At 43.8% G+C, this 25,092-nt stretch overlaps 1 protein-coding gene across 1 annotated transcript; it reads right to left on the minus strand.

Annotated features, from left to right (window-relative positions):
- Positions 1–813: 813 nt before the first annotated feature.
- On the minus strand, positions 814–18,075 carry SLC18B1 (solute carrier family 18 member B1). The gene is made up of 14 exons (XM_074169070.1): positions 18,030–18,075; positions 17,460–17,599; positions 16,266–16,361; positions 14,567–14,640; positions 13,654–13,801; positions 11,052–11,208; positions 8,789–8,925; positions 6,978–7,079; positions 5,692–5,783; positions 4,404–4,499; positions 3,362–3,436; positions 2,505–2,598; positions 2,359–2,405; positions 814–886 (listed from the first exon to the last, which is right to left on the minus strand). Exons 1-14 carry the CDS (start codon positions 18,073–18,075, stop codon positions 814–816), a joined length of 1,377 nt encoding a protein of 458 aa, XP_074025171.1.
- Between the last annotated feature and the right edge of the window lie 7,017 nt (positions 18,076–25,092).

Genomic DNA, 25,092 nt, shown 5'->3' on the forward strand with positions numbered 1-25,092 from the left:
ATGGTTTTTTTTCCCCTATTATTGGAAAATAGTAGCCCTAAACTTTTGATAAATTCACTGTTGCAGAGGCAATCAGTACAAACATTCCAGCTGCCATATATTAGTAAGATAGATGTCACACACCCCACGCAGGGTCTTCACATAAGACAAACATAAAATACACACACAACACCACGTCTCCTCCAGGACTGAAGGTCCATCAGTTCTGTGTGGAGATGCTAAACCTTCTCTTCATTAGCTTTGCCTCCCATTTTCAGGCACTTTCAAGATAAGACAAGTGCTGGTAGACACAAAGTCTCCTATTGTCTAAGAAAATTCACAGAACTTAGGAAAAAAAGAAAGGTGCTTTATTGAAAACAATATTGTGCTTAATGCTTTGTCATTTCAAACTTTTTCAACATTTTACATTATCTATTAAAGAATTACAAGATCATGAACTTTCTTTAAAAAAAATACAGAAAATCACGGTAGGAAAATAGTAGCTTTACCAAGAATAATGCACAGCAGGCTCAAGTATAGAAACCAGACATTTGAAAAAACACACCTCTTCACATACAGTGGTGCACTGTACACGGGACACAAAGAGGCTGACATCTAAGGGTTACTCATCACTTCAGCCAGTCCACGTGAGGACTTGCCAAAGAAAGGCAGCCAGTGTTTAGTGTTTCAAATCAGTTAACGCAGCTACAAACTAAACCACAACCGGTTGCTCGCTAAGGGATGGTGTATCCCAACTCCAGAATAATGAAACACTTAAGTCCACTCTTCCCAACATTAGGTTAAACGGCAATAAGCAGAGAATTCAAAGTACGGCTATGTTTCACTGCCCATCAGAGGAGTTCGTTCTTCATTATTACCAGGAGGATTTTGCAGGCTGGAGGTGGAACTGTTTGCACAAGGAGAGGAATGGGAGGGAAGAAACAGGTTTAGTATTCTCTAGGTACTTTGATGCAACACCAATGTTATAGTTAAAAAAAAAGCCACACATTATGTGGAAAGAGCTACATGGATTACTGGGTTCAGTTCCCCACTACTGCACAGGACCATGTACTATATCACTTCAGAGAATCACAGAACGGTTCAGTTTGGAAGGGACCTTTTAAAGGTCATCTAGTCCAATCCTCCTGCAATGATCAGGGACATCTTTAACGAGACCAGGTTGCTCAAAGCCCCATCCAGTCTGGCCTTGAATGTTTCCAGGGATGGCACATCTACCACCTCTCTGAGTAACCTGTTCCAGTGTTCCACCACCCTCATCACAAAAAATTTCTTACTTGTATCTAGACTGAATCGCCCCTCTCCTAGGTTAAAATCATTCCTCCACATCCTATCACTCCACTCCCTGATAAAGAGTCCCTTTCCATCTCTCCTGGAGCCCCCTTTAGGGTCTAGAAGGCCACTGTAAGGTCTCCCCAGAGCCTTCTCTTCTCCAGGCTGAACAACCCCAACTCTCTCAGCCTGTCCTCACAGCAGAGGGGCTCCAGCCCTTGGAGCATTTTCCTGGCCCTTCTCTGGACCTGTTCCAACAGGTCCATGTCCTTCCTGTGCTGAGGACTCCAGAGCTGGACACAGCACTCCAGGTGGGGTCTCACCAGAGCAGAACAGAAGGACAGAATCTCCTCCCTCGCCCTGCTGGCCACGCTGCTGGGGATGCAGCCCAGGATGCAGTTTGTGTTCTGGGCTGCCAGCACACATTGTCAGCTCATGTCCAGCTTTTCACCCACCAGTACTCCCAAGTCCTTCTCCTCAGGGCTGCTCTCAATCCCTTCAACTCCAGCCTGTATTGATACCAGGGGTTGCCCCAACCCAGGTGCAGGACCCTGCACTTGGCCTTGTCTCAACAAGGTCTCATGAGGTTCACAGGGCCCAGTTCTCAAGCCTGTCCAGATGCCTCTGGATGGCATCCTGTCCCTCAGGCGCGTCACCTGCACCACACAGCTTGGTGTCATCTGCAAATTTGCAAACGGTGTACTTGATCCCACTGTCCATGTCTTTGGTGAAGATATTAAACAGAACTGGCCCCAGTATAGACCCCTGAAGGACATCACTCATCACCAATCTCCATCTGGACATTGACCACTACTCTCTGGATGCGACCATCCAGCTAATTCCAGCTCACCGACACCCTCCTGGAGGAACCAGCAGGAGGGCTTGCTCATTAATGCCACAGTCCTGGCTTAGGTCTCTGTTTAGGTCAGTAGGGATTTAGGAAAACATGCAAAGCATTTAAGCAAAATTTTAACTGCTCATCTTGTCATTCATTATCAGGTTGATAGCGAGGAAAAAATGGAAGCACAGCTTTAAAAGGTTTGCTTTAGATGGCTGCGAGTAAAATAAAGAATAAATATCTCAGCATACCTTTTCCTTGTTGCCTCAATGATATAGAATATTCCAGCTGCAAGACCCTTTGAGGAAACAGTTACAATTGTAATAATAATAATAATCTTATGCAATAGCTCATAACTGCAATAGATATACAAAGCAAAAAATGTGTAATTACTTACACTTAAGAGTGGCCATCCTCCTTGGATGGCTGAGGCCCATTCGAAACCCATCTTTTCATTCAGAAATCCTCCTAGAGTGGGACCTGCAAATGCCCTGCAACAAATCAAAATGAGGTATTGGAATCCCAAACAAAAAAGATAACACTTCACATCCTCAGAGAGCTTTTTATTGTGTTTTGTGACCTCCCTCCATTGATTCTCTCTCCTTTGTCAACAAAGAGATTGTCTTCCACAGACCTAACTTTCCTATAACCCACAATGAGTAGTGTTTCTTTGTTTGCCATGGCCCCCTCGCTACAGAAAGGGACCAAACCATAAAACTAGAGAGACTTCCTGCAAGCAAGTCACATAATAAAACAATGTTTGATAATAGCATAAAACTAGGGGTTTGGTAACTTTATACTGCCTATAACTGTACTGAACCCTATGCCAAGTAAGCAGAACAGCTAGAAATTCAGTTAGTTTGGGAAACTCAGTTACCTTCTAGCTCGCTCCATGTGGGCGGACTTTGTAAAAAATTAGGGTCCATCTCCCTCTCTATTACAAATTAAATATTTCAGTGACAATAAAAATGACCCCACAGAAGTTCAAGACAACATCCACTCTATCACTGCAGCTTTTTGATATGCAGGGCAATCCATTTCAAGAAAGACAAGTTCAGGATCCATTCTCTATGTTGGGTAAAAAGCCTTGTTTTAACATGTCCACGGGTACTTCTAAGCAAGAACCTTTTGAATCAAGGTCAACACAATGACTGCAGTGCAAGACTTCTGCTCGTAATGCAGCAGGCTTTCGTGTGGCAATAGTGTAGAACAACCAAAAGCTCATGGCTTACAAAAAGATGACTTTAAACCTACCCAAGGGACCACATGGCGTTGAAGAGCCCAGACACCAGTCCCAGCAGACTCAGACCTTCTTCAAAACCATTCTCACTGCAGAAAGACAGACCAGTCAGAGTAGCACAATACATTAATGCGTGTAACACTATAGCCTTCCCCTATAGAGAGTTTTTTCCCCTCCTTTTAATTTACACACAACACGAAAAGTTAACAAGCAAAATTTTACAGTGGAATCCTGTCTGTTTACCCCGTACTTTCTTCTTTGCTGCCTCTCTGGAGGATTGCAGTGTTACTCCTCAACTCTGACATCTTCCAAGTGAGATGCCTAACATCACACCATTACCCACTCCCCGTGTTTCATATGGCAAACGTAAAACGGTGACTAGTGGCTTTTAAGAATGAAAGGCCTTGTTCTAAGAGGAACACACTAGTAAGAATAAATCATAGAACGGTTAGAGTTGGAAGGACCTTAAAATATCATCGAGTTCCAACCCCCCTGCCATGGGAAGAGACACCTCCCACCAGACCAGGTTGCTCAAAGCCCCATCCAGCCTGGCCTTGAACACCTTCAGGGATGGGGCAGCCACAGCTTCTCTGGGCAACCAAGACCATTACTGCCAAGCCACACCACCGACCTTGGACTTTGCACAACTGTGACTCCTGCAGGTGCAGTTGTTAAAGCCAATACAATCTGAAAACCCTACGGAAAAACTGCTTCCTATTAATCATCCTCAGAAGTTGAAATAAATTCTATGTATATGAAACCACACAGAGGTCGTCCCATGGTATGGCACACAAAGCCTGATGGACCTCAGCATGCTCATAGTACTCAGGTACACACTTAAAAAATTCTACGTGTAGTAAAAGGACTGGGGTGCTCAGTCAAAAAAACTGAGACAAAAGAGCAGTGGAAGCATTTAAATGTTACCCCCCCGCCTTCGTCTCAAAAAAAGGGGGGGGAAAAGCAATACCAAAACCCCACTTCATGTTTACCCCCGAAAACGAGCTACAGTTTCCTACTGTCACTAACATGAAAGATGTGTCAGACTGAGTTACTTACTGTGCACAGTGCAGCATCTCTGGAAACACCGGGATAGCGCTCATGCCGAGGGAAAAGCCAATCAAAACCAGCACCAGCACAAACATCCACAGCTGACTGAAAAAGAGGCATTTAAAAGAAATTAGCTGCTGAAGACTCTTTTCAAGCAAGGACCCCATTTGACTGAAGGCTGTTATACCATCTCTCCATGACTGACCAGAAAACCAGATTTCTTAAAGCCAAAAAGAATTTTACTTTAATTTAACAGTAAGATTTGAAAAACACAGTTCCATGCCTAAAAAAAAAAAAAAAAAAAGACTTTGTAAAAGAGTTTGAAAATCCTGTGCTCAAATTGAGTATTTCTTTATCAAATGCAGTTCATTTTAGGAGGGGCGCACAGAGGAGAGGTAGGTAGACGAGCCTAACTCAGCAATACATATGCCCAAGCTCTAGACTTGGTTTGTTACAGAAGTGAAGGATTTTGCAGCTAAAATTTTGTAGCCCATTATATTATAACCAAATAGACGTAGCTAAAGAAAAAAAAGTTGATGATTTGACTGATTTCTTTTTCTCACCAGCTCAAACGTATGATCTCACAAATTTCAAATGTATGAACTTCTTTAAAAATTAGGAGTCTATGAGGAAGGAGCTGACTAATTCTGCACATTAGCAAGTCTATCATCATCTTTACAGAGTATATAACCTAGGACAAAAGGGCTGTACAGCTGTTTTGCAAATGTAGCAGAGTGTTTTGCTATGAATTAACTTGAGAGATATGGCAATGCAGTGTTCAGGTGCATGAGACATTGCTTTTCCTTAGGTAGCTGAAAACAAAGCTATAATTTGGCATTTTCTGCTGTTAAGCTCTATACAAAGAGAAGAAAAATCAATACTGCTCCACAGCCACGCAAATAAAACCCATAGTTAAGAAACACTGATGAAAAAGAGAAAATTGGAAAATAAGACAGAAAGAGAACTTTGTTTTGCTGCACTGGAAATGCCACAGAATTGGGAGGAAAGGAAAATAAAAACCAGTATTCTTCCCACCACACACATTAACATGAGGAAACACAGTACCAGTAAAAAGCAAAGGAAAAGGATCTATTTCTAAAGCTGTAAAATCTCCATTTTCAGATGCTCCCACTGCTTTACGTTCATAGTCTCACCTTAGAAGTTAAAAAAAAAAAACCCTGTTTCACGGTCTGAGGTGCTAATTATAGAGTTGTGGGCATAGCCATCATGACCGTAGTCGTGTTATCGCAAAAATGTCACATAAGGGGGACAGGTTGACAAAGAGGCAGTTCTGTACCTTTTGATGTGCAGTACAGGAGCAGGTCCCAACAAGAAAAAGCACAGCGCTGTCATTAAGCCTCCAGACACCAGCAGCCACTTCCTGAGGTTCTGTGAAAGAGAAGGAAGAGGTATATAACTTAAAGATGTGAATTTGTAATTTAACTGTTCTGTTTTTCCCTAATGCCCCTCTTCTAAATCTTCATCTCCTGAAAAGTCTTGCTCTTGTAGTACACACGAACTGGGAACTCACAATTTCTCTGCCAGTTCTGAACTGGCAGACAAAGAAACACCAAATTCACGTTTCCTTGCCAATGGCAGCAGCTGCTTAATATAGAGATTTCTTCAGGACACTGAGTAATGGTGCTGTTAGAGCTTCACTCCGTTAGCAAAGTATTTTAGGTCTTACTCTTCCTAAGTATAAGACATATCAGCATCGCATGTAATTCTCATGTGCAAAGGCCATTATTAGTTTGTGTTGGGAAAAAAAAAAACAGTGTCAGCAAACTGGCATTTGCTCAATTAGCAGTGGCTATCAATGAGACAGTGTAAAGTAAATCAGTGTCACAGTCTCTTCCTATGGAGCAGTTAAAAGCTAGAGAATCATAGCCAGCCAGTGTGCTGATCTCATTTGGATATGACACTTTTGAAGAGACAAAGTCAGTACAGCTAACCAGAACATCTTTATTCCTCTTTTCAAAAGCTGATAAAATTAGATATGGACAAAAGCATGAATAACTGGGATGCGTTTTCCTACTCTCCGTTCTGTATTAGCTGGAACTTGATTGGGCTTAGTCCACTGGAAAAACTCAACACATTTCTACTTCAGGACACTTGTATGACTTGTTGACAGGACAAGAGGAAATGAGAACAAACTTGTACATAAGAAGTTCCATCTAAACATGAGCAGGAAATTCTTCACTTATGAGGGTGGCAGAGCCCTGGAACAGGCTGCCCAGAGAGGTGGTGGAGTCTCCATCTCTGGAGACATTCAATACCCACCTGGACAAATTCCTGTGTAACCTGCTCTAGGAGAACCTGCTTTGGCAGGGGGTTGGACTAGGTGATCTCCAGAGGTCCCTTCCAACCCCCTATCATTCTGTGATTCTGTGACATCCTTTACTATTTTAGATGTTACCTGGACCTTGCAACCAAGATCTTCAACTTGGCAGTATTTAGCACACATGAAAGGTCCTGAAAGAAGATTCCTTTCCAGGACCAGGCCTATGTCCACCGCTTCAATATGAGAAGTTCTCCAGTTTTAATGAAATGCACAGAGTGCCCAAACAGCAGGGTAGCACTCACCGGCAGTTTGTCGCTGACGAGTCCGAGGAGGGGAGAAGACAGGGAGTACGAGAGTGCCAAACCAAGGAACACCAAGCCCACGTAGCCAGCTGGGAGTTTGAACTATGGGAAGACAAATAAAGAAAATGCTACGTTCACTACACAACAATCCAAGAATTATATTTTAGGTCAAAATGCTGAAATGAGTGATTTTAAGTATTTTACTGCTACCATACAAAGGTTTTTCAAGTATTTGAAGGCATCAGCAGAACTCGCTCCAGTTCTTGTACTTATTTTCTTATATTTCGCTCCTTCACTTATATTTCTAAGCATGAAGTGACAACAACCAACACAACTGTACTCAGATAAAGCCTAAATAATCTCAGGAGGAAACACTGTGCCATATCCCTGTGCCAACACACTGGATTCCAACATTAGTATCCGGCACATTTGAAACAGACACTTCAGACACTGAAATTTAGGTGGATTTAGTCTCTACCTCTCCAATCCAGTTTTATTTCCATTTAGAAAAGCATAAATACTGTAGTCATCCACTGCTAACCAGTGCATCTTAAAAGTAATTAGTGCTGTAAAACACAACTCTGGCTTTTCAACCAAAAAGGGTTTTCATAAGATTGAGTAAGAGGCTTTTTGCAAAAACCCCGAGATCTAAGTTTCCCTGATGCAGAGTCTGTATTAAAACAAAACGTGTACTGAACCAAAAGAATACTTGTCTTTCAAATGAGCGCTTTAATTACCAGGAATTCCAAGATGTTTCATGTGGCATGGGCCACATAAATATTCACTAATTCCTTCCCATATGCAAGCACATGATAATAACTCTAATTTAGTGGTTAGGACACTTGCCAAGAAGGCTCCAGGCCTTTCATGGGGAGTATCTGTCAGCAGAGAGCAGAGGGAAAGCAGAATAGCCACCCCAGTGTGCAATATTCTACAGTAGAACAATTATAGATCCCTTCCCGAGTGGTGGAAGCCGTACGTTCCCACCTCCACTGATGGAAGAAGTTAGCACCAAGTTCTCCTCCACCCTGGGTGAGCGCTCTTAAGCACTGAACTAGACAGACGAAAAGCAGGAGCACAACAACCTGTGAAATGCTATTCCCTGGAAAAAACAATTCATAAATAAATCACTCCAGGAGCATGGCTTCATTTCACCCAGGAACAGAATCTTAAAATTGTTTACTTCAAAATCATTACCTTAAAGACCATGGGAAAAATAAATAAAAAAAGAAAATTAAGTAGGAAAAAAAAGAAATAAGTTATAAATAAATAAATAAATAAAACACCATTGGCCTTTTTAGTGAGTGGGTGAAGATGGCAGCTGGCAGGCCACGTAGCTGCAATCAGTTTAATTTCGGCATCGCTGTAAGGTGAGGCAGAGCTGAGATATCACATCCCCGAAAATAAACGTCCGCATCAAGAGATGTAACACTGTCGGTGACTGTTGCAGTTTTATAGAATTTCCTTTCAGAAAGGAGGAAAAAGTCCTTCGTTTACAAAACCAGCTGCTATGCCCTGTTCAGAGAAGGTTCTCTGCAGCTGAAAGCCAATTAGGTGAAAAACCCACAATTTTAAAGGCCTAACTTTTCCTCAAAATTACCAAGCCCCAGTGGCAACAGACAATGTCAATGGAAACTGTGATTTGTCAGTACCATGGAAATCAAGATACTTGGAAATCCTATTGTTAGCAGTTAATTAAAGCAGCATAGATGGATAAGGCTTTATTTTGTTTAGGACATTTAAATTACATTTATAACCAGTTATTTACTATTCAGCAAGTCACGACTTCCCTGCACATTAACAGGACTTACCTTCTCTAGGATAAACAGAGACATTGTGGGATCCAAAAAACCCAAGCATGCACTTAGAGAAAATATAGTAAGACAGAGCAGTAAGACTTTCGGTAGGAGAATGAGCTTCCAGAAGGAGTCCTTGCTAGGGACCGAATCTGTTTCAAGAGAAAAAGGGGGGGGAAATTGCATTATTTTCAGCAGTATAAGCTCAGGATCGATCTTCTTGGTTTAGAGAAGAACTCACTAGTTCCCTTTTTCTAGTCCTATTACTCTTGTTATCTAACAAATGAAAGTCAATAGTAGACTAGTACGCACTATGCTATTTTTATACTAAAAAAACCCAAATTTAATAGGGAAATAAAAGAAGAAAAGTGTATTAAAAAAGCAAATTTGATAGGTGAATGAAAGAAGAAAAGTACACTGTTTAGATTCCAACATGGCAAATCCCCAGCTTGGAAAGAACAAAAGCATGTACCATCCCCGATAATGTGAAAATACAGTTACTTCTCCACTACCCCTATAAAATGAACATCTCATGGATACATCTCAACCTAAAACAACACGCACACATGCACGAACCACTCATATTCAACCAGAGAAACATGCTTTGAAAGTAAAATAAAAAGATTAATGTTTATCAGTTGAGATCTGCCCAAATTTTTAAGCAAATAGTCATTTATAGTCATTCAAATAGTCATGACAATGAGCAAGCAGTGTGCTCTTGTGGCCAGGAAGGCCAACGGAATCCTGGGCTGCACAGGGAAGAGTGTGGCTAGTAGGTCGAGGGAAGTCATTCTCCCCCTCTACTCTGCACTGGTGAGGCCACAACTGGAATACTGCATCCAGTTCTGGGCTCCCCAATTCAAGAGGGATAGGGAACTACTGGGAACAGTCCAGCGAAGGGCAACGAGGATGATTCAAGGATTGGAGCATCTCCCTTATGAAGAAAGGCTGAGAGAGCTGGGACTCTTTAGCCTGGAGAAGAGAAGGCTGAGGGGAGACATTATCAACGCTTATAAGTATCTGAAGGGTGGGCTGAAGGAGGAGGGAGCCAGACTCTTTTCAGTGGTTCCCAATGACAGGACGAGGGGCAATGGGCACAAGCTGGAACATGGGAGGTTCCATCTCAACATGAGGAGAAACTTCTTTCCAGTGAGGGTGCCAGAGCCCTGGAACAGGCTGCCCAGGGAGGTTGTGGAGTCCCCTTCTTTGGAGATTTTCAAGACCCGCCTGGATGCAGTCCTGAGTAACATGCTCTGACATGCTCTGGGCAATCCTGCTTCAGCAGCGGAGTTGGACTAGATGATCTCTACGGTCCCTTCCAACTCTAAAAATTCAGTGAAATTCAGTGAAATTTGGGTCTCCTACATGTTCAATCCACACTCCAGACAGGAGTTTATTTACATTTATTTAATGTAGTTTCAGACTGGGCAGTAATATCATGACTCCATCCAATTTCAGAGGTTGGGGAGCTGGGGGTGGGGTGTGAGGGGGAAGCCAGCAGTAGGAACATATGGTTAACTACTGTAAGTTTTCTCTAAAAGCCAATATATACGAAGTTATTCTCCAAGGTTTTCATACTTAATAGGAAAAAAAAAAATAAAACCCACAAAGTATTTTAAAGTTATTGTTTTTTCTAGAGAACACTAACGGAACTGTAACCTTGCAATTACCACCCTGTGTAAAGACATTTTTAAGTTAACATTTTGTCCAAGCAGGATCATCTAAAATTTAATAAAATTTATATGACTTCCAGCACTTCAGTTAAACCTCCCCTTTATTAACTTTAACATTCTTTCATGTTAATTAGATCCTGCATCTTTCAGTAGAAATAAACTCTTTTTATTCCCCCTGTAATTCTGTTTATTTCCCTGTCTGTTAACCCCTCAAACATGTCAAGTTCTCTTGTTTTAGGCAAAAGCCATCTCTTTTCTTCAACTAGCTGCAATGACAAGTGAATACAAAGAAGACACAAGGGATCCTTTACAAGCCCTGAAGCTAAAGAGACAAAAGAAAACAAAAAATTATCTCAGTTCACTTCCACACAGCCTTCTTAGTGTTTGCAGAGATGGGCATGAGGTGCTGGACTCATTCCAGGCCATCTGCACACATGAATTTTAGTTTGCATTAAAACATGGGCCTGACGAAGATCACAAGTTAATTCAGCTGGAGCTTTGCCCTCTGAGTTATATCAGACTCCAGAAACCGGTATTTTTCTAAAACACAGTTACATACATGAGAAATTAAGGTGAATGAAGGAGAGGGGAAGAAGGGTTCTTACCGTATTTTGGTAATATGCACATATTCACAGGCACCAAGACCAACACCACGCATCCCAGGGTAATGAAAGGGACCTTGTAACCAAACGACTGATACAAAAAGCCACCCAAAGGCGGGCCCAGCACCAGCCCGAGCCCTGTAAAAATTTCAAGGCTGCCCTAAGGGATGAAAAAGAAAGGAAAAAAAAAGGTCAGAATGCTGAGAACCTCTAGCATAACAATAAAAGCCTCCTCTGATGGGTCATACGTCGCCGGCTGAGGTACCTGTGCCAAGTAAAACCTTTCTCTCCATAACCCGTTTGGATTCCCTGACTATAGGTAGGAAATAAAAGTGAAATTACAATGGGGATAATTCAGATTATTTCGGCTATAATTTCATAATTTGATTACAAGATACTAATTTTCAAAAGGGTAGTATTACAGTTACACTTAAATCGTGTGTTACACCACCACAGTCACCACTGCCGACATCCACCTCAATACCTGAAGAATCAGTGCTTAGACCATCTCCTTTTAACAAGTAACAGCTGGTGGTAATAATTGCTTGCAGTTAAAGTTTTAATAACTTCTGGGACCCAGAAAGACAGTACAGGGATTCACCCCCATCTTTAATTTTACTGATATGAGTCAGAGTGGTCAAATGGACCCAGAGTGGGTACAGTCAGCAACAGCCAAGTTCTTTACCCTTGGTCAGCCAAGGGTCCCAGCCATTTCTTATTTCCTAGGAAATGAAATAACTTTTCCTATTTCCTAGGAAAAGGAAATAACAGCATATGACTAGCAAGTCCTCAAAATTAGTTCTAGATAGATTTGAGACATTTTGGTAAACTTCAACACAGGCGACGCCCCTGGGTTAACATACCTGCATCCAAATAATGCTTTTACTTGTGTTGCTCTCCAACCAAAAGAAATACTTATGATAGGTGAGACTTCAGTTCAAATCAGGTTGTATATCATTCAGCCCTTCTAAATTAAAGAATTATTTGGGGGCGGAGGGGTGAGGAGTAGGGGAGGAGGAGCTGAGGCATTGCATTATTACAGATCAGAGGAGGATAAGGTAAACCAACATCTTCTAGGGTACGCTATGGGTAAACCGAAAACCGCTACCAAAAGGGTAAGGAGAAGAAAAACGCTTTTCAAGTATCTAGCAGTAACAAGGAGGGCAATAGAAAGCGAGGCTAAAGACCCCTCATCCATTCCTTCAGGCTTTACGATTTTACCACAGGATGCATCTTGCTTTAATTAATCAGCTCTTCCTTCTACTTCCTGCCTCTGCCACCAGCAGAGCTCACAGTGACAAGAACTCTCTGTCGTGTCCATTTAGGGACAGAAAGTCGACAGGAATGAATTTGAAGAGGTTTTATTCTCATGCAGAACAAGACATTAAAGTACATAATACGGCAAGAAGACCAACATTTGTCCTCCAACAGCACCCTTTCTAGATTCTAAACAAAGGTAGCTCCCAAGCCACAGCTGTGGAGCATTTCTCATTGCGGTCGATGTACCCTTTTCAGCTATTCATCAGGTGTATTGTGCTGCCACCACAGAATTTAATTTAAGTCTTATTATAAGACAGATAACTAAAACCCTTTAAGTCAAGATTACTTTACCTACCCATTTAAATTACATTTTAAAATTTGAAAACACTTTTAACCCTATCGACTGAATAAATTCAAAATGTGAGTACAATGTATAACCTGCTTTCCAAAGAAATTGCCAGCTTCTCACTGCTGATATATTTTTGTAGTTTTTTGCTAGTTAGGAGGTCATATTTCTATAGACATTTATTTACAGAAATAAATATACGGCTTAACAACAACATTAATAAAAGCATCAACTTTTCCAATTTTATTAAATGTTCTGAAGGATGTTCTTAACGTGTTCACTCATTAAAATTTAATCCAATTATTTTCTGTCAGCCTTTACTTGAATTGAAACCACAATTCATTGAAAAAGAGAAAGAAAAAGCAGCATTTTATTAAATACAAAACCTTCTTTTTCCTAACACCATAAAACCTGACTAAATAAGGGTAGTATCTCTGGTTGAAATGTGTCATTGATGAGCAGAAATACTGCCCTGCAGATTTCATGAAGTTCTAGCTCTCCTCTTCTCATACATCACTTTTATCAACAGATTAGAAGAACAAAACCAAAATTGTTTCCAGTTTTGCATCTTTCAGTCATTTAAATCAACGCTGTTTGAATGAATTTATCAAATTTCTTGAATCAGTTCACATGGATTCTTACCATCCACATAGCAGCAGTCACTAAAAGCTGTATTAGTATTTTTAACAGCCTGATTTCAACTGACGAGATAACTCCTGCCATCAATGGTCAGATGTATTCAAAACATAAACAACCAACACATACCACTTAATTTATTGATGTTAATTGAAGTTAAGCTAAAGTATAAATCTAATAGATGTTAAGCTAAAGTCTAAACTTGTTCTAGGATTGTGATTCGAGACTACAAATAAACATTATGTGACAATTTCAAATATGCTTGCATATGAGACAGCAGATTTTCTCCTCCTGTTTTTAGGCTGCCCACTATAATTTCTCATATCTCAGGTACTCAGCTGTAACACCGGTTTTTGCACTTACCAGGACAGTAGCGATATTGTTGGGAAATGCCTTTGCAAGGATTGAAAATGATGCTGTCATTGCGGCTGCAAAACCGACCGCATCCATTGCTCTTACTAAAAAGCACAAACTAATGAAAATGGGTCCACTTGGCACCTTGTCCAGCATTCTGAAAAAAAACCCACAATAAACGTGTAAAAAACCAAGCCATCTACTAAAGGCGCTGAAGCATCATTTCTTACTCATTAAAGGACACAGTGACAAGACACTCAACGCTTTCAATTGCCACATCTTTTTGACTCGCGTCAGTGAAGTCATTCAAACTCCACCAAACTATTTCTGACAGCGTTCTCCTTTTCCCCTTTCTTTGGTGATGAAAAAAGCACGAAAAAATCTAACACGTGAAAAACTCCGATACCATCTTCTGTTGCATTTCGCAGCTTCTCCAAGCAACTGCGCAAGGAGCGCGTTGCAATCAGTTAAAACTACCTAATAAGAGCTCCCTTCATTGTTAATAAAGTTAGTTTTTTTGGTAAGATGAGTGGCTGAGCCCCTCCACCTGCCAGGCAAAGCTTCTCATTTGCACTCAATATGCTTAAGAAAAGAATAATTAAGAAATTATGCATAAATAGTTCCCTTATTGCTGCACTTTGACAGACTTCTTGCTGTTCATGAGCGATATTTACAGTAGTTATTTAAATACATAGAACCTTCCTCCTTTGCTTTCAAAGTAGTAAAGAAACCTACTGAAAGGGAGAATTCATTCTGCTTTACAAGGGACAGATAAAAAGTAAAGATACAAAAAGTTAGGTGATGTAACCAACACCTGGAAAATACCCAAGAGTTTCCAGTTTTGTTTTGTGTCCGTCTTTTCATATGGATGAAAAAAGTGAGAAGACAAATGCAACAAAACCAAGCAAGAAAAATTACTCACCCAAACAGAATGGTCACACAGCCTGAAACAAACATCCCTGACACAAACATGAATTTTGCTCCAATTTGCGTAAGCTGTAAATTAAATACAGTTGTTACATGTTACTATTTCAAGCCTAGATTAAAAATCTGAATTTCAAAGTAAGTTACTCTTAAGAAATCAGAACATTGTTGGCACTTTCTGGCATATGTAACTAAAAGATCTGGAGACACTGCTCCTGCCTTCATGCAATACTGAACCTAAAAATATTCTAAACGGTTAAGTGACTTAACCCAGTTTTCAGACTGGTAAGACAATGGTGCAGTTAACTATTTCACAGCGCTGCGCTGCAGCTTCTGCAGAGCAGGAGGTTGTAGCAGCACCTCTCATTACAGACAGAAAGCACTACATTCTCCCTCCAGCACTGTCATTGAAGCCAAGTCAGCGATACTTGCCATGTATATGGCTCAGGAGAGTCAAGCTGATTTTTTAAGCAAATTTATCACAACCTTTAATAGCACAAAGCTTTGTCATAGGAAGGACAGTAGCTTCAGGCTGCTCCATTCATTACCGGGGAAAGGACCCCACCTTCCTTCATTTCAGACCATCACCAGGGTGAAGGACAACCAGAGGCCAACTCAATCCCGTAACAAAGTATATCTGAGCTTCTAATTCCATGCTGTAACTTCCCCTAAGGACAGCAGGTGTTTTAGACTCTCTTCTTGTTCAGGCCTGGACAAAGTCCCTGTGTTTCAGCTCATTATTACTTACGCCCGTATTTTGCCAAGTTTCACCAAAACCCTTGGGATTTCTGATTGCTGGACTGTCCACCCCTACTGTGCTCACTATCTCTCCCCTAAAAGCACTTAGTGAGGGTTTGTGCCACAGCTGAATGCCATCACAGGCACTGAGAGAGACTGGAATTACCAATGGCACTCGTGTGACACCTTGATAAACCACCTCACCACCAGAGAAAAATCATTTACCTCGGGATCAGCAAAGAGGTGGCCCAACAAGAGAATAATGTGAAACTGCAGAAGACCCAACTGAGGGTATGATTCTGAGCAGCTGTAGCCAAAACCACATAGACAGCGGTGCTCCAGCATATACACAAACAAACTTATCTAATTTATTCACAATTTCTCCAGCACATGAAAAATCTTGAATCTGTGGGAAAACCAAAGCTGCAAGAACTGGAGAGACTTCTCTCATATTGCTGTATAACGTAGTGGAAGGGGAAACCAAGTTAAGCAGCAAAGAGGAAATGTTAAGAAAAAGCCAACATACCAGAAAAGAAGGGGTGCAGCTAACTAAAGAAAAAATAAAACAGAACAGAACACCTTCATAACGGTGCCAAAGGCAAACAGAATACAGAAGTGCAATAAATAAAATGGGGGATAAGGGGGAAAGGAGTTTACAGAAAGGAGAATTGATCAGCAGATGACTGAAGCAAACAGAAGAGTTAAGCAGAGAAAAAAAAAAACAGCTACGTGTCCGCCACGCTACGCTACCTGCAAGAACTGTACAAGAGTAATTTTTAAACTGTACTGACAAGACTTAGATCAGATTCAGACTGACTGGCCAGGCTCCAGTTACTGCAGACAGAAGCCTGCAGGAATGCTACTGAAGGAGACATCTCTTTTCTCAGCCCGAGAGAACTGTCTTCATGTAACCAACCTGTGTCATCACAGAAAGAAGTTACAGCTTCAATTATACTTACATAATTTCCCAAGATTAAAGAAGTCAAGAAATTGCACAAAGCGAAACATCCAAAAATCAGGCCAACAATGGTGTTACTGGCACCTTTTTTTTCTGCCTGCAAAAAAAAAAAAAATCACAACTGTGTGAAGATGGAGGCAAATTCCTGAGGTGAGTAACATTCGTGTCTGTACATTTATTTTAATCTTTTTTTAATTCGTGCAGTTACAAAGCAATTTCCTTTCTCAAAGACAGTAGGGGCTCATAAGGTAATTTAAAGAGACAGCAATTTAAAGGCATGTTGCACTTCTATTTAAGCTGTATGTAATCAAGGTAAAAGCAACAGTGATTCCTCAAGGAACAGAAACACTGTTTGCTGAACTACTGAACAGGTGACCAGCTTTTATACCGGTGGCTTCTAGCTATTAAGCTTTGATCCCTCACAGTGAGAGGGCAACGAACAGAGGTATCTCTTACCTTCACCATATCATGCCTCCCCATAATAAGCACCATGTAAATTTTTAACTTATCCAACTGGCAAAACACACTGACTTGGGTACAAGCTGTACATTAGAATGTGTAGAATTAAAATAATCTTAATGTTTCTTTGTTAATACTTGGGAACAATTTGGTCACGAGAGAAATGGACTTCTGCTGCAAAGACACCACAACCATTTTTTTTCCATCCTATATTTAAACATTGTATTCACTCAACATAAGCAGAGTTTCGGGGGTTTTTTACCTCCAGTTGCTAGGTCAGGAAGTTTAACACAGTGGCTGATGGCCCAGCACGAGTTAACAGAGAGGTAGCTATAAATAAAAAGTCACTGAATGGCTAAGGCAGTGAAATTCAAGTCAGGACACGGGCAGAGTTTTAATCTCCAATCTACTACCAAACTGCTACGCAACCCTGGGCAAATACTATTTCACTTCTCCAAGCACCCATTTCAACTTCTGTCTCATTTCATTAGTTTGCCGCCTTCTCTGCAGCCACAGGGAAGATGAAATTAGTCCACGGACAGGATCCGGGTCACCATTATACACACTCTCATCTATTTTAGCCAGCATCAGGCTGTCGCTATGAATTCCCACAACCGCGAAGTCTAACTCGGGGCTTACAGCCAGCCACGAAGGTCCCACGGTGTTCAAGATCCTTTTAAAAGTTCCAACGTGCAAAAAATAATCTAAAGAGAGGCCGGCTAAATTATTTCTTTACCTCCGAAGGGAAAAAGGGTCCCAGGATTGAATAACATATCATTGAACTGAAGTTTATGGAAGCTGTCGCAGCCAGGGTGAAGAGCTGCGCTCTGGTAAGCCGCCTCGACTCCTCACCAGCTGCTTCTGGCACGCCATCGTCTTAACATGCAAAATAAAAAGGAAAAAAAAAAAAAAAAAAGTATTATAAATCGATAGAGGGAATTACAGTTTGCATATAGGGTTGGAGAAGTAAAATCACCACAAAACTTCTACCCTCCCGCCTCCGGGACGCCACATTAAGCCTCGCTCCCTCACGGGGGTGGGGGAGCCTGCAGCGCCCTGCCCCGCCGCCCCTCAGCACACCCGGGACGGGCTTCGGCGGGACTGCCCCTCCGCGCCCCGGCCCCGGGCCCAGGCCTGCCGGGGGGTGCGCGGACCCCACGGGGACATCCCCGGGGTACAACCCCGGGGCCAATCCCCCCCCGTTCCGCCTTGCACGCCCGCTGCCCTTCCCAGCGCAGAGCTCCGGCGCCTCGGAGCGGCCCGTCGGTCACCGGCGGAGAAACGCGAGGCCGCCGCCGGCTCCCACCTGGGGGCCGCTGGCTCCCCGCGCCCTCCGCCGCCCGGCTGCCCATGAGGGAAGGAGCGAGGGACCCAGCAACGGCCGGTGCGGTGCGAAACCTCCGCGCACACCCCGCCTGGCAGCGTTAAGCGGGGACAACGCCAGCCGCGCCGCCCCGGCCGCCGCCACTGAGCATGCTCGGGGCTGTGGGGGCGGCCGGGCCGGGCCGCGCCCCGCCACACGCCGCCGGGACAGCGCCGGGAGGGTGGAGGGTGGGCGCCGGGGTGCCAGGCTGGGCTACGGGTATGAGATGTTGTAGGTACCAAGGGCTGCGACAGGCTACAGGTGAAGGGAACCGGAAAAGCGACAGGCGAAAGCGTCCCGGGAACAAGTGAGAATCGGCTGAATGCAGCCATGCCTCCCCTGGGCTGTGGGAAGGTGTTTGCCACAAGCGGAACAATTCGCGTTACAGAGAAGCCTCCCAACGGAAGCGTAAATCCCAAGTGTATTAAAGTACAGTGTCCAGGTGGAAGCCAGTGACGAGTGGTGTTCCTCAGGAGTCGGTACTGGAACCAGTGCTGTTCAGCATCTTTGTTGGGAGACATGGACAGAGTGCACCCTCAGCAAGTTTGCTGATGACACCAAGCTGTGTGGTGTGGCCGACACGCTGGAGGGAAGGGATGCCATCCAGAGGGACCTGGACAGGCTGGAGAGGCAGGCTCGTGCAAACTGCATGAAGTTCAACCAAGCCAAGCGGCGGGTCCTGCACCTGGGACGTGGCAATCCCAGGGACGTGGCAATCCCAGGCACAAATACAGGTTGGGCGGAGAATGGCTGGAGAGCAGCCCCAAGGAGAAGGACTTGGGGGTGTTGGTGGATGAGATGGTCAACGTGAGCCGGCAACGTGCGCTGGCAGCCCAGAAAGCCAACCGCATCCTGGGCTGCATCAAGAGAAGCGTGGCCAGCAGGGCGAGGGGGGAGATTCTGCCCCTCTGCTCCGCTCTGGTGAGACCCCACCTGGAATGCTGTGCCCAGCTCTGGAGTCCTCAGCACAGGAAGGACATGGACCTGTTGGAACGGGTCCAGAAAGGCCACGAAGATGCTCAGAGGGCTGGAGCCCCTTTGCTGTGAGGACAGGCTGAGAGAGTTGGGGTTGTTCAGCCTGGAGAAGAGAAGACTCCAGGGAGACCTTAGAGCCCCCTCCAGTCCCTAAAGGGACTCCAGGAGAGATGGGGAGGGACTCTTGATCAGGGAGGGGAGCCATAGGATGAGGGAGAACAGTTTTAAACTGAAAGAGGGGAGATTTATGTTAGATATTAGGAAGAAATTCTTTACTGTGAGGGTGGCGAGACACTGGAACAGGTTGCCCAGAGAAGCTGTGGCTGCCCCATCCCTGGAGGTGTCCAAGGCCAGGTTAGATGGGGCTTTGAGCAACCTGGTCTGGTGGGAGGTGTCCCTGCCCATGGCAGGGGAGTAGAACTGGATGATCTTTAAGGTCCCCTTCTAACGTGAACTGTTCTATGATTCTATGCTGTCTATGAAAACAGGAGCTCAAACAGTTTATGGATATTATGTTATTGTAACTGGTAGGGACCGCAGGGAGCTGGGGTCAGGGACCCAAGAGGTATGTCCCATGGAGTTTGGATGGTAACGGAGGGATCAGCTCCGGGGACTCTGCCTTGCTACAGCTGAGTAAGCTGATTACATTTCCTGAAAACTTAACCACTTTGGCCCAGTTTTGCTCTCTAAGGTTCCTCGCGGGTGGCTGGTGGTTACTGTAGGGCTCCTGATTTGCCTTGGAACCACAAATATTCATCTCTTAAAAAAAGCTGTGGCATCTCTGTCTTCCGCACCAACGGGAGACTCAGGAAGGCTTCTTAGGACTGACAGACCAGGCAAGATCATTGATCATCTCCACTGCCCTTAGCAAGTTACAGGAACCATAAAGCAGTAACAAAAGAGCCGAATGACAAAGTTGTCAGAAGAATGAATAACTATAAACTGGCTGGGAATCAATTTAGGGTGGAGATGAGGAGGATGTGCGCATTTGGCACAAGTTCATAAGGGTTAGGGGAGGAAAGTGAGGAAGGAGACCTGGGGACTTCTTCAAAATATAATAGAAGACAGCCCGTCCATGGCTTGAGGAGAAAAAACAGTAATTACTTAAAAGCACTATTTTAAGTAGGCCATCGGTATCCCATCTAGTCACCAGTTATATAAGATGCATTATAAGGACATTTCAGAGCAAATGTTGCCATGTACCTAACTTTAGAATCCCACACTTCCATGTGACAGGAAGAAGCAGAGTTACTTTCTTATCACAAGATTAGGAAACTTAAAAAATATTTAGCAGCCACGAAGAACAACAGCCACACATTCCTTTGCTGAACTCTGTTCTGACAATATATTGTGTGTGGCATGTATTACGGCTGTGAAGTTGAAAAATCCCTAAGAACTACCTTGATCTTTTCCTGTCGGCCTCCAGAAAAAGAGAGAAATGTAAATCCTTTTCACAGATACAGCCCCTTGAGCAGCCTTAACCTCCCCCTCCCCCCCCCAAAAAAAAGAAGGAAGAGCACTTGCAAGTCATCCTGACTTTAGCAAAAAGGATAATAAGAAAAAGGTGATATGTGCAAGGCATGACACATGAATGCTCAGCCTGGAGAAGAGAAGGCTCCGGGGAGACCTTAGAGCCCCTTGCAGTCCCTAAAGGGGCTCCAGGAGAGATGGGGAGGGACTCTTGATCAGGGAGGGGAACCATAGGACGAGGGGTAACTGTTTTAAACTGAAAGAGGGGAGATTTAGATGAGATTCCTAAAATCTTCTTCCTAAAGAAATTCTTTCCTGTGAGGGTGGTGAGACACTGGAACAGGTTGCCCAGAGAAGTTGTGGATGCCCCATCCCTGGAGGTGTTCAAGGCCAGGCTGGATGGGGCTTTGAGCAACCTGGTCTGGTGGGAGGTGTCCCTGCCCAGGGCAGGGGGGTTGGAACTGGATGATCTTTACGGTCCCTTCCAACCCAAACCCTTCTATGATTCTATGAACTTGTCGAGAGAGATTAAATTGTGGAGGGAGAACAAAGCTTTCCTTTTGTGGCTAAAGACAGACAGTCAGTTATGTTCAGGAACTGAAGTATTTTTCACTCCAACTACTTGCTCTTTTCAGTCCAGAGTCTCACTCAGATTCCAGCTACTTTCAAGACCCAGTCCTCCTCTCTTTAATAATTACATGCGAGTAACGAATAATCCAGTAAAGCCTATGGAGTTAGATTCCCACAAAGGCAATGCACGCAGGAGAAGGCTGAAGTGGGGGGGGCTGCAGCCTTGTCCTGTGATCAGGAGAAGCCGATTATTGGCTCCGATAATGAAGCGGGGCTGTGAACTCCCTGTGCATGCACACCATTTACTTATGCACTGCTCATTATCACCAGAAGATAATGGTTGATGGAACATGTTTGTTAATTCTTCATAAATTCTTCATAACCTAGAAATATTTGTTCAGCTTTGAGCCAGGACTTGTTACCAGCCTGTCACGGTAGTTTTTCAAGTCTAACGAAAATAATTTATTTTAAAAGCATGCAAGTCTTTTTTGCTTATGTCATGTCTGCAGCAACTTTAAAAGAATGTTTCTTTCCTCTCAGATCCCAAATCATACATAGAATTTATACCTTGGAGCACCGAGCCCTTTATAAATACTGCAGACTGAGTCTACATCCGTTGCTTATGTCCACAAGATAAAACCTTATTAAGAACCATTGCTTTACGAGCACCTTCCTTCGGGGACTTCCAGGACATCCCAAAATGCTCGGCACAGGTAGGAATACATATCCCTTATTATTAGCTCTGTATATTTGGAGACATCTTAGAAATACTTTTGCATTACAATCCAGAAATCACTTAGCCAGTGCTTGTTTCCATTTATTACTATTTCTTTTGCCTGAAGTCATAGTGGCTGCACACAGGCATTTGCAAAGAGTTTAAAATGACTCTAATGCAACCACACGATAACCACATCCGTTGAGAGTCTACTGCAGAATCGGTGGAAAGCAACGAAAAGCGGCAAACTGTTTTCTTCAGTTATCACGGCACCAAAGTCTGTCTTCTTCTCTAATTGGTATTGAAATGACAGAGCTTGTCCTCTTTCTGGGACCCCAGAATTGGTCTCACCGTCTTTTCTCCAGGTGCTTGAAACTTGACACAGACATCCCTTGTACTCCTGAGCCCGTTACCTTGGAAATACACAGCTCTCCCCTCTGGGCTGGGGAGCAGGACTTCTGTGGAACGGCAAGAAAATGGATAAAAACAGATCACCCTTTACAAAAATCTTTATGATTTCAGAACTCTTTGGGACTCTTTAGCCTGGAGAAGAGAAGGCTGAGGGGAGACATTATTAATGCTTACAAGTATCTAAAGGGTGGCTTGAAGGATGATGGAGCCGGACTCTTTTCAGTGGTTCCCAGTGACAGGACGAGGGGCAATGGGCACAAGCTGGAACATGGGAAGTTCCATTCAAATATGAGGAAAAACTTCTTTCCGGTGAGGGTGCCAGAGCCCTGGAACAGGCTGTCCAGGGAGGGTGTGGAGTCCCCTTCTCTGGAGATCTTCAAGACCCACCTGGATGCAGCCCTGAGTGATGTGCTCTGGGCAACCCTGCTTTGGCAGGGGAGTTGGACTAGGTGATCTCTAGAGGTCCCTTCCAACTCTGACAATTCCCTGATTCCGTGAACCTTTTTCTGAACTGTGTGACCAGGAAATGGATAATTGTTTAGGAAGAGGGGAGGTGAAATGTGCACTTTTGTTACTTGCAAGAAGGATTCCAACTCGACGTCGCACGGGGCTGAGGAATCACGTCTGTTTTGGAATGAAAATGAGATAATTCCATCTTGTGACATGAGAAATGTAATCACAGCACATGCCTGGGCTTTGAAATTCTAGAAGCAGATGTCAGAGGGAAGTAATTTTTGGATGGGTTGTTCAGAACTGAAATTCAGAACTGATTGTTCAGCGTTTAGCAGTGTCGGGGACCTCTTTTGGGAGGTTGTAATACCTGACACTTTCGCCTGCCTCACTGTACCCTGCCGCTGTCTGAATTACTCATTACTCATTATTCCTGAGTCTCCACAGTTTACAACATGGCACTTGAGCTGTCACTGGAGTCTGGCAATTTGAAGAAAAGATGGGTCATAGTTGCCAAGGTGAGCACGGGGTGAAGGTAAAGGTTACCACAGCCAAAGACAAGGAGAAAAATAGAGAAAGCCAAAAGAAACAGGAAGAAGGTGGCTGAGACAGAGCGAACCATTGTATCCTCACTACGGTACCACTATTGGGAAAAAGCCCCTACGTTCAGTTGCCATTTTGATCATACAGGGCAAAAAGAGGGAGGATGCCACCCGGGAAAGGAGGGAAAGTCAGGAGGAGTCAAGGAATTGAATGGAGAGCACAGAGGGTAGTAGCTATAACCAAAGGATTTTTAAATATATGCAGCAAGAAGGGGAGTCTGAATGGTTTGCCCAGAACAAGAATTGAAATTCTTGAAATTCTTGGAGAATTGAAATTCTCCAGCAGGCAACTGCTGGAGAGGGTACAGCAGAGGGCTACAAAGATGATGAGGGGCCTGGAGCATCTCCCTTACGAGGAAAGGCTGAGGGACTTTGGTCTTTTTAGTCTGGAGAAGAGAAGGCTGAGGGGGGATCTGATCAATACCTATGAATACTTAAAGAGTGGGTGTCAGGAAGATGGGGCCAGTGTTTTTTCAGTGGTGCCCAGGGACAGGACAAGAGAGAACAGGCACAAACTTGAATATAAGAAGTTCCATCTCAACATGAGGAGGAACTTCTTCCCTTTGAGGGGGGCAGAACCCTGGAACAGGCTGCCCAGGGAGGTGGTAGAGTCTCCATCTCTGGAGACATTCCAAATCCACCTGGACACGTTCCTGTGCAACCTGCTCTGGGTGGACCTGCTCTGGCAGGTGGTTGGACTAGGTGGTCTCCAGAGGTCCCTTCCAGCCCCATATCATTCTGTGATTCTGTCAATGTCATGTGACAGCAGCTTGTGGTTACTCTTGCCGTCCCCAAATCCAAGTTTATAGACAGCATATTATGGTGTTTATAAGATAAACAAACCTTGAGACAGGACGGGGTTCCTCTGCTGGGGCAGGGTTTGCACTGACCCCCCCCCAGCTCTCTAGAACCCAGGCAGGGCTGTATCTGGCAGCTCCTGTTTTCTGGCACTCTGCTTGTTACCCCACTCACTCACCCTCAAGTGTGTGTAATCTTTGACTTAAATGCATGGTGCCCCGTGGCTCTCTGCCAGTATTTAAACAGCAGGGTGCTAAAGGGACATTGTGACTCCCAAGAGACAGTAACAGAGGTTAAGGAACTCGCTACTCCTTGTAGGAGTCTGGACAGAAAGGTGGAGCAGGTGGAGTAGTGCCAACAGTGCATAGAGTGCCCACGCTGAGCTCACGTTAACCCAGTGTGCAGCAGACTGGACTTTCAAACAGGGTGACACACTTCCGTTAATCATTACACACAAATAACGCATGCCTGCTATGCGATACCAACATTTCAGCACAGAGTTCAGTGCCGTGGCAAACCTCCCCTCTACACATACGTAGCTTTTATCTTGGTGCAGCTTTGTTTTCTTGCAACTGTGCTAGGAAAAAATATTTTTTGCATGTTCTGCTTCTAGAATATTAGATGATAATATGACTTTTGCTGTATCACTGTTGCTGTAATACAAATCTTTTACATGTGTATACTTCCATCTCCTGGACAGAGTATATATTGCACTTACCTGGCGACACTGATGTGTCTTATGGCTGGTTATGGACTTGTTATTACCCTTTGATGTCCTTGAGGGAGATAATGATTTATTATTCCACTCAGTACAAGACCTCCTCTATCAATTACGCATCTTTAGGGCTTTTTAAGGGTCACAAGAAGACCAAGCGCGTGTGAGCCGGCACAGGCGGGATGCTGAAACAACCACAAAACCAAGGGTGAAATGCAAAGAGTTAATTTATTTTCATTACCTCGCCAACTGGGACATCCCTGAAGCAGCACCCAGGCAGAGGCACCCAGGCAGAGCTCG

Source organism: Numenius arquata, chromosome 2 (genome assembly GCF_964106895.1).
Source record: "Numenius arquata chromosome 2, bNumArq3.hap1.1, whole genome shotgun sequence".
Classification (NCBI taxonomy): Eukaryota; Metazoa; Chordata; class Aves; order Charadriiformes; family Scolopacidae; genus Numenius; species Numenius arquata.

Coding starts and splice junctions, on each gene's coding strand:
- SLC18B1 (XM_074169070.1), bottom strand. CDS start 18,075: ATGGGCAGCCGGGCGGCGGAGGGCGCGGGGAGCCAGCGGCCCCCAG. Junction 11,209..13,653: donor ACAATATCGCTACTGTCCTG/GTAAGTGCAAAA, acceptor TTCATCCCTTAG/GGCAGCCTTGAAATTTTTAC. Junction 3,437..4,403: donor GAGATGCTGCACTGTGCACA/GTAAGTAACTCA, acceptor GTCTTTCTGCAG/TGAGAATGGTTTTGAAGAAG.